Source organism: Diceros bicornis, chromosome 14, assembly GCF_020826845.1.
Source record: "Diceros bicornis minor isolate mBicDic1 chromosome 14, mDicBic1.mat.cur, whole genome shotgun sequence".
NCBI lineage: Eukaryota > Metazoa > Chordata > Mammalia > Perissodactyla > Rhinocerotidae > Diceros > Diceros bicornis.
The window spans coordinates 14,191,519-14,201,758 of NC_080753.1; the positions used below are offsets into that span (position 1 = coordinate 14,191,519).

At 44.9% G+C, this 10,240-nt stretch overlaps 1 protein-coding gene across 1 annotated transcript; it reads left to right on the forward strand.

The window, feature by feature from the left end:
* The first annotated feature begins 1,035 nt into the window (after positions 1-1,035).
* On the forward strand, positions 1,036-9,956 carry LOC131413405 (glutathione S-transferase A2-like). The gene is made up of 6 exons (XM_058553930.1): positions 1,036-1,122; positions 3,368-3,419; positions 4,409-4,541; positions 6,765-6,906; positions 8,889-9,020; positions 9,834-9,956. The coding sequence occupies exons 1-6, from the start codon at positions 1,036-1,038 to the stop codon at positions 9,954-9,956; spliced, it is 669 nt and encodes a 222-aa protein (XP_058409913.1).
* Positions 9,957-10,240: the final 284 nt, after the last annotated feature.

Consider the following 10,240-nt stretch of genomic DNA (forward strand, 5'->3'; position numbering starts at 1 on the left):
TAGAAGTGGGTTTGAACCCCAGGTCCACCACCTCCATTGGGCAAGTTCCCCTAGAAACCTCAGTATCCCCAGCTGTAAAGGGAGAGTTATAACAGACCCACCTCAGGTGATTTTTGTAGGATTAAATGGAGATAAATTTGTGAGCATGCCCATCATATGACAGGTTTTGAATAAATGTGAGTTCCACTCCGTATACTGTAAAGTTGATGCAGTAACATCCCTTTTTCTAGATTATAAAATGCACCAAGTGGAGGTAGAATGTAGAATTTCAAAAACAGGAAGGCATGAGCATTCTGTGTCTGAGGGAAGAATTAGGATCTGTTGAGCTACAGTTAAGCGACTCTGAGCCCTAATTTCAGCCTTTGAACAAATGCAGCGTTAACTCTGCTCCCTCTTCCCCCTCGCTGTCAGAGAAGTCCTCTGGTTTTAAGGCCCCTCACAGGCTCCCAGGGCCTGCATCTCTGTGGGGTCCAGCCCTGCCCTCCCTTTATCCTGGGACTGGATTTCCATGTCCACCACTCCCTGAAATGTGACTGTGGACGTGTCGTTTAACTGACCTCTGAGCCTCGGTCTCATTAACTGCAAAATGGGGATAATAACAACTATCTCATGGTGATGTTAGGAAAGATATTATGTATCCAAGGGGGTTAGTGTGCAGTCAGGATCATTAGGAGGAGGTTTTCAACAAATATTAATTCTCTACTCTTTCCCCCATCACCTTAATACCCACGCACGCATGCCTACCACAGACTGTCACCTATTAGGCTGCCAAGACCACCAGACTTTACCCAGTGGAGACTGGAGAGTGGTTTGGTGCCATTTCCTAGGCTTGGCTTCTGAGGGTGAGAATTTGGGCTGAGGAAGATGTTCCGGGACTCTTCCGACTCTGCCATGAAGGAGGCAGATCTTCTGCAGCATCGTTGGTGTTGTTAACCACGAATCATAAAGTGCATTTTTGCTTCTGTGGTTTCATTCATTTGTTCATTCATTCATTCATTCATTCATTCAGGTTTAGAGGCAGCAGGAGACTGCATCATGGCAGGGAAGCCCAAGCTTCACTACTTCAATGGACGAGGCAGAATGGAGTCCATCCGGTGGCTCCTGGCTGCAGCTGGAGTAGAGGTGGGTTCTGAGTTCCGTCATCGTAAGTTCGATCTAAAATTGACTACCAAAGTCCTTTCTCACATAAGCTAGGAGACTGTCCTTACTAAATGACCGGTCAATAGTTTTGCATTAAAAATAAATATAGTTATTAAGAGATGAACAGATTGGAGCTAATATATTCCAGGTGAGGTGCCATCCAGTGACAGGAACTTCCAGCGGGCTCCCCTCAGCCCCATAACAACATGTTTACTGAAGCCTTGGGATTACACTTTCTCTCTTGCTCCATGGGTGCATGGGGCTTTAGCCTGGTCCTCTCTCAATTTCATGAAGAAACAAGTACACAAAACATCCAAATAGTGCCATTCCAGGTCGTTTAATATCTATGAATCAATACCGTTTTCACTGTGTCCAGCGTCAGGTTTTGGTTCAGGGATGTGTTCAGAGCCCCGGGGCAGGATAAGCTCAGGAGGAGGGGGAAGCAGGGGGAGATGCTGAGAGCATCCAGGCTTCCTCTTCTCCATCCCAGCTTGACTGAAGAGGGTGGTGGGGCAAGGACTTACCAGAGGCTCTTGGTCCGGGCTTCTGGGTTCTCTGTGCCCAAAGGCTGATCCTCACCATCCTGTCCGTCTCCACTAGCCTCACAAACACCATCTCGCTAGCCACCCCCACCCCACCTCAGCCACCCTGCTGTGAAGACCACCACCATCCCTTAAGTTTTTCTTGAACTGGGTGCTTTATGAATTGCCGCACCCACACCTCACTGTCTGTATAGTCTGACCTTGTGGAGTCGTGTAGACCCACAATAAACTGTTCCACTGGACAAGTGAGAAACCCCCAAATTCCCACACTTTTCACCATCAAGAACCCCTTTAAACTATCATAGCCACTGCAAACACCACTACTAGTTATTACATGGTTTATGTGGGCCGGGTCCTATAATATGCATTTTAAAACAAAACATATTCTGCTTAGGAAAATGTTCCACCTCCATTTTATAGATGAAGAAACTAAGGCCTGGAGATGTGAAGTGACTGTGCCCAGATCACACAGTTGTTATGAGGCAGAACCAAGATTGGAACCAAATTGTATCAACACTGAAATCCATTTTCCTAATATCTGTCTCTTTTGACTTTTGGTTTGATAGATTCTGCTGATTAAGTAAACTGCATGATTATATAATTACTGATTTTCATGTTTGTATTAAAACCTCACAACCACTCAGAGTTTCTGCTCGGTTTGAGACAGACTTGTTGTTGGCAGCCATTCCAACCCCAGAGACTTGTCTCAGGAGAAAGGATAATATACACCAAGGTTTGAATCCTGACTATAGGTCAAAACAGAGTGTATGTTCCCCAATGTTAAATTGTTTTAAATTAAAAAAATACAATGTTATGATGAAAAAACCAAGTTTAAAAACCCTGACAACTTATGTTTATTGAGCACTTAGTGTGTACATGGAACTGTGTAAGACCTTTGCATACCTTACTGATTCAATCTTCACACCAACCTATAATGCAGGTACCATAAGTATACTCACTTTATAGATGAGGACACTGAGACAGGGAGAGATTCAGTAATGTGTCCAAGGTCAAGAGGTCACCACATGCAAGAAATGATGTTCAAACCCAGGTAGTAGTACAACAAACCAGAGTTTTTTGATTAGAAAAAAAATTTTTTAACTAGTTTGGGAAGTCTTTTTCCTTCCTTAAGTTGGGAATTCTAACCTGGTGTGTCCACTGTTTTCCAGGAGAGCAAATTCTGGGTTGAAAGAGGTAAAGCTGTGCAGCCCCCAGCACTCATTCTACCCTGAGTGGGGCCTTGTGGGATGGGCTGGTGTCCACGACAGCAGAGGCCTCTGGTGGCAGCATCTCAGAGGGTCACTGCCCCCTGGCATACCGCATGCCGGGGGACACACAATGTCCTGTCCTGATCTCACGTGGAGAGACAATAGGAAGAACTTGCTAGTCCCTTCCCTGCATGACATCCCCTCCCCAGTCACCACCTAACCATCCACAGAGCTGGAAAGAGGGTGGAGGTGAATTGAAACTGCAAGAGTGAGCTGTCACTGCTGTAACCCTGCTCTTTCCTGACGCCTCTCATCTCAATTCCCAGTGGCCCTGATCACGCTCCTCTGTGTACCCTGCCAAGCTCAGGAATCTCCCTTCTCCTCATCACGTGCCAGACAGGGGCCATTCAAGTGTAAAAGTTCTATAATGCTGTGGAATGAAAGAACAAGAACTCATTGACTGTTTCTCCTTTCCAGTTTGAAGAGAAGTTTATAGACACTCCAGACGACTTGGAAAAGCTGAGAAATGGTAAGACCAAGTATCTAAATGATTCTGATGAGAGTATCTAGTAGAAGTCATGTGTTGGGGTTTAACCCCGGGCAATGCCTATGTGTGTGTCCCCTGGGAGCTGGGGTCCAGGGAGAGGGAGGGAAGTGGTGCAAATGTCAGGGCTGGGGCTCCTTGAGCAGCTTTGGTAACTCGCTCAGGGCAGGAAGGGCTGGAACTCTCTGAGTAGTTGCTCCAGGACCATCCCCCAGGCCCTGTGGATCCCTGTCTTTGCTTCTCCTGCTTTTCTGCCCAGTGACTGAGCTGTAGCAGCTCAGGATCCCACAGCCCTCCCAGCAAGCACATCAAATGCCTTATAGTAAAGGAGAAGAGAAACAAGCCCCACAGTTGTCTTGAATTCTCTTCTCTGACGGGTTGACAAGGTGATATCCCAACAGTATTGTAGACTCAGCTAACAAGATGGCCTTGAGTTAGTTGGAAGGCCAGGGGAGCCTGTGAGGAGGGAGAGAAAGAGCGAGGGCCAGCAGCAGCGGGGTGGGGAACACAGGGCCCCCTGAACACACTCTCCAACGGTGGGATTTGAAGAGCATACAAAACACCCTCTATAGAAATCTCTCTTGCTACTGGCCTTCATGCCGGGAACCCCATAGACTTGTTTTCAGAACTTCCCAAAGGAAACGGCAAACGGCTCATGGTCCTGTTGCAGTTCCTTGCAACTTCTTCCTAAAAGATCCATGAAGAGAAATAGAACACGAAAAATACAGGGACCTACATGCATCTGGTTGGGAAATAAAAAGGTAAATGAAATAACAGATTAAAAAGCAAAAAGCAGATTGATGAGAAAAAGAAGAACTATAGGAAGCTAAACACAAATGCTTTTCTTGTAAAGTGTGAGCCGGTAATTTTAGTTTCATTTTATATCTCCAGTCATTTCAACAAATAGTTTTTCATCCGCAAAGAATGCGATCCATAAAACATTTCAAAGTACTTATTCTTTTCTTCTTTCAAAGATGGGAGTCTGATGTTCCAGCAAGTGCCGATGGTGGAAATTGATGGGATGAATCTGGTGCAGAGCAGAGCCATTCTCAACTACATTGCCACCAAATACAACCTCTATGGGAAAGACATAAAGGAGAGAGCCCTGTACGGTATTTTTCCTGCTCTTTCATCAACAGTTAATAGGAACAATGTAGGTCCTTCCCTGAGGGAGCAGGACCGTGACACGAGAATCGTGACCACCAGCAGTGTGGCCTTGGTGGTATAGACAGAGGTCCAGTACAGCAGAACCTCAGAGGATTAGGGACAGGAAACCTGCAGTGGACTCAAGCAAGTGAGATTAGAAGAGGATGTGTCCATGGATAGGGCACAGTGACAGAGGTTTCCAAACCCTGATGAACTAAGAAGCCAGGAGGATGGTGGAGTCATGAATCCAGGTGATCAGGCCTGTAGGAGCTGGACACCAGCACACAGCTAGAGACAAGGGACAAAGTGTCTGAGGGTCTAGAGAATAAGGCTGGGGAAAGGTGGGACCCAAGTGACCTGATTCCAGAATCTACCACAATGATGTTCACGAACCTATATTGTGACCAGTTATATGGATGGACCATTTAACAAGGGTTAGCAGAGGTTGAGCCTAAGGTGCTAGGGTTACGTCAAGAATTTTGATACAGGAATGAAGCAGCAGATTTATTCGATACATCCGCATCTGGGGGATCTGCTCCCTGTTGTGACAGAACCCCATTATTAAAATTAAAACCATGTAAGGAACCGTGTCAGTTATCAAAATTAAACGTAGCGTTAACATATGACTCAACAATTCCACTACTAGGTATATACCCCAGAGATTCGAAAATACATCCACACTAACACTGGTACACAAATGTTCATGACAGTGTTGTTCATAACCTTCAAAAAGTGGAAACTGTACAAATGTCCATCGAGTGATGAATGGATGAACAAAAGGTGGTATATCCATACAATGGAATACTATTTTTCCATGAAAAGAAATGAAGTCCTGATACAGGCTACAACATGGATGACCCTTGACACATTATGTTCCATAAAAGAAACCAGACACAAATAGCACACATTGTATGATTCCATGTTACGAAATATCCGGAACATTCATATCCACAGAAACAGAAAGTAGTTTAGTGGTTCCCTGGGGCTGGAGGGAAGGAAGAGTGTTGAACGCCTGTAAATACAGCAGTTCATTTGGGAGAGATGAAAATATTCTGAAATTAATGTGATAAAGATACAGAATTCTGTGACTTTACTAAAAATCACAAAATTGTACACTTGAAAAGGGTGATATTATGGTAGGAGAATTATATGTCAATAAAGCTTTTATTTAAAAAATCTCTTATGGGAAGCCCTATTTGGACCAATAAAAAAAAATCATCTGGAATATGCACTGGTGGGAAGTGTATAAAGAATTGAACCGGGGGCTGGCCCTGTGGCTTAGCGGTCAAGTGCGCGTGCTCTGCTACTGGCGGCCTGGGTTCGGATCCCTGGCGCGCACCGACGCACTGCTTCTCCGGCCATGCTGAGGCCGCGTCCCACATACAGCAACTAGAAGGATGTGCAACTATGGCATACAACTACCTACTGGGGCTTTAGGGAAAAAAAGGAGGAGGATTGGCAATAGATGTTAGCTCAGAGCCGTTCTTCCTCAGCAAAAAGAGGAGGATTAGCATGGATGTTAGCTCAGGGCTGATCTTCCTCACGAAAAAACAAAAAAAAAAGAATTGAACCATTTCAGAGGATATTTAGGTGGGCTATTGAGAAGTGCAAACATGGCCAGTGTTGGGCAACAGTGCATGGAGAGGGCTGTGGAACCACATTCTATGGGAAATCACTGGAAGAACTGCCAACATTGGGCGTTAAGTGGACCTGGGTGGTGTAAGAGGAGGAGAGGGAAAGGGCCATGACTGAGATGTCTGTGCCAGGGACTCTCTCTGGAGGTGACTTAAATGCCAGGTCTTTAGCCACAAGAATCACACTGAGTTTGTCGCAGAACAAACCCCAGCAGAGATGGAAACCCCAGCTAGAGGCTCAGTGGTTACTTGCAGTGATTCCACCAATGTCTCTCATGCCTGTGACTCAGGGCTGGTCACCAATGCTCTCGGTCCTTATACCTGGTCATGTGTGTAACGAAACTTTTAGATATACCTCTACCTTGACAGCTTGGTCTAGAATGAAATGTGAAAACTAAGTAAAAATGATGGCTGAATGACTGGCTTATAAAAAGTCACCCGGTGGAGGTGAATTCCTTTGCCACCTCCTGGTTCCCAATTCTTTTACATTTTTAAACTATAAAATGTAAGGCAGGAGACATTTGAGAGTTTGATCGTGTTTGTCTTTCAGGATTGATATGTACATAGAAGGTGTGGCAGATTTGAATGAAATGCTCATGCTTCTGCCAATTAGCCCACGTGATCAAAAAAACACCAAGATTACCCAGATCAAAGAGAGAACAACAAATCGTTATTTACCCGCGTTTGAGAAAGTAAGTGGGCTGTTCAGCACCCTGGGGGCACTGAGATTAGAGGAGAAAGAGAAAGAGTGCCTGAGCATTCCTGGGGCATTGACCTTCACTTCCAGTGAGGCTTGCTGAATCCTAGTTATTGGCGGACCTGACTCTCAAGGCATTTTATAAAAATCCACTGTCAGGAAGAATTGTACTAGTTTTACCCAAGTTATAATTTTTAGCAAAATTTCAATTGACTGGGACCCAATATGGAATTCTCTTTTCAATGGAATTTCATGGACCTAGAGCTTGGGCTGTGGAAGGCTTTGAGGGCCAGACTAGAGACTGGAGTAGATCCTGCAGAACAACATACAGGGGCTTTTGCTCCAAGAGGAACACAATGAAAGCAATACATCAGGAAATATTCTGGTACCATGTGTAGGGAGACATGAGACCAGCTGCCCCTGGGGAGAATGTGGTAGTGTTTCAGGGAATGAGTGAGATGTATCTAAACAGAGATGGGGGCAATGGATGGAGAGGAAGAGATAGATGAAGAGATGTTGAGGGGAAAGTAATCTACAAATTTTGGGGTCATGGGTATTAGATTTTTACCGAAGTCATACAAAACTGAGGAAATAAGTTCCATCACTATACATAGTACCTATCTGAGTTAACGTTTCTCTTTGAAGGCAAAGGAGAACATTTCAAGATCAAAACTACCTGAAATGCTGAATAAAAATCATGCACCAAAAAATGATTGTAAGAGATACAGGAGGCTTACATATAAATAAAAGGATTAACACCAACCCCCTCATCTATATAAAGCATTAAATCATTCTTTTATTCATTCAAGAAATGTCCATTCATTGCTAGTCTGTCAGGTCCTATTCAGGGAGCAAGGAATTTAATACCAATCAGAACATCCACTCTCCTGGGCCTAGGGGTGCTGACAGTTTAGGCACATTCACATGGTGACAAGCTCCTCAGTCACTGCAGTTTGAGGACACTTATACTTGGAAATCAAAGACCCTGTGACAACATAAATGAAAGATGCATATCACAAACTGGCATTTGAAGCTTCATTATATTCTTTATTTTTTATCCAACTTCTACATGCATACATAGGCTGAAACGGTATTTGCCACAATGTTATGATCTTTAGTTGGTGGTGCCATGTGTGTCTTTTGTCTTTTTTCTCTGTGATTTCCATATTGCTGCAATATTTTTAAGAAACACATTTTGTCCAATATTTTATTATGAAAAATTCAAAAATACATAAAAGTTGAAAGACATGTACAATGAACTCATATATACCCATCACCTAGATTCAAAAACTAACATTTTATTACGATGTTTGCTTAATCATTTATGCCCCCATCCCTCCCTCCAGTCAATCACGTGATTTTTTGATGCGTTTTAAAGTACGTTGCAGACATCAGTGCAGTCAACCCCAGACACTTCAGCATGCAAATTAGAACATACTCCACCATTGTTATTGACGGACACAACTACAGTAGAAGTCAGAGCCAATGATGTAAGGGAGATAGTGAGTTCAAGTTGACCTGAGTTTATTTCAGGTCTCGGAGAGATAGACCACTAATTGAGAGCAGATAAGGAGAAAGGTAGACTGTGAAATAGTCTGCACAGGATTAAAGAAGGCTGTCCTGAAGATGGAGTCTTTGCCTAAGGAAGAGAGGAGAAAGTAAAATGTGGAGACAGAGAGAGAGAGGGTGAGACAGATGAAGAGCAATGTCCTGAAGACTCAGGGCTGCACTCTTTAGGGTTAGGGGCCCAACAGAAAAGGACGTGGCAGCCTGGACGTCAACTGAGGACTGAGGAAGAACAGCAGAGCCCACTCCTCCCTCCGTCTCACTGAGTCAGGGCCGCTGGAGAAGGTCTCAAGCTCCATATCTGCCCGGGAGGCAGCAGAGGGGGACATTCAGACTGGAGAGACCCGGGAGGAACAGGGGGCCCAGCCTGACTGGGCCTGTGTTCATGACCTGATCCCTCAAATTCCCCAGGTGTTGAAGAGCCACGGACAAGACTACCTGGTTGGCAACACGCTGAGCAGGGCTGACATTCAGCTGGTTGAACTTCTCTACTATGTCGAAGAGCTTGACCCCAGCCTTCTGGCCAACTTCCCTCTGCTGAAGGTGATCTCTTTCACAGCCCTCAGGACAGAAGGCCCTCATCTCCCACCTTGAATCTAATATTTGGTGCCTGGGTCTCAGTTATTGTCCAGCCCTTTGCTGTCCTCAGGACTCCAAAATTAGCTCCTGGGCCCTGGTCTGAGGCATGAAAAGAATCTTGTTTTGCCGAGGAGATCTGAGTGGATGCTGCCCCAGGAAGAAGAATTTGTCCTTTACAAGGAGAGGGACCCAGGGTCAGCCTCTCTCTCCCAGGCCCCTGCTCCATGAAGGTTTCTGTCCTCTTTTCTCTGCGATTCCCTTGACCCAGGTGTGTCCTTCTCTTTTCACACCTGAGTCTGTGAGCAGGTCTCCTCCCCTCGGCTCCTGCTCCTACTTTCAGACATTGTGTTTCTCTCTGCACAGTCTCCCCTCCCTCCCTGTCTCTCACTCTCTCGGTGGGTAAATTAATTTTGACTGACTTCATCATTTCCTGTTTATATTTTTTGTCTTCAGTCCCAGCCGATGTTTCCTATATCTTTGCTTTTCCTGATTGGAGACTGTATCCGACAGACACATCCTCTTCCTTGCATTGTACAAGAGCCATGAATCCACAGGATGAGTGTGTAGGGAAGAAGAGAGGGAAGAAAGTGCTATTGAGCTGGATTTTCTTCCTCTTTTCCTCATGTCTCAGGAGGTGTCTGCTCCCCAGCCTCACACTGGTGCTGATGGAGGAGACTCAGTGGGTCCTCGTCTAGGAGGGTCTCAGATTCCCTGGCTTGGCTAACGATGGGGGTGGTCTTTGGCTCCACTCTGAGGCTTTGCTCCTGTGCATTGCAGGCCCTGAAAACCAGAATCAGCAACCTCCCCACCGTGAAGAAGTTTCTGCAGCCTGGCAGCCAGAGGAAGCTTCCAGTGGATGAGAAAGCTATAGAAGAAGCAAGGAAGATTTGGAAGTTTTAATAAAACAGGCATGCCCACTCAGCACTTGCAGGACCAATCTTCTGAAATTTTCCAGCAATGAAAATGAAATGACCTTAATGTTGAGCCTGGCTATTGTGAGACTAATAAACTATTCCAAGTTTAAATGCTAATTTTATTAAAAATAAACTATGCAAATTTAGTTGCAAAGCAATCTATTTTGTTTTGATCAAATATGAGATTATGATTTCCTCCTAGGATGTCTATTGGACTCAATAACAAATAAAAGGAGACAAGTTTCATGAACTCTGATCTATTCGGAAAAT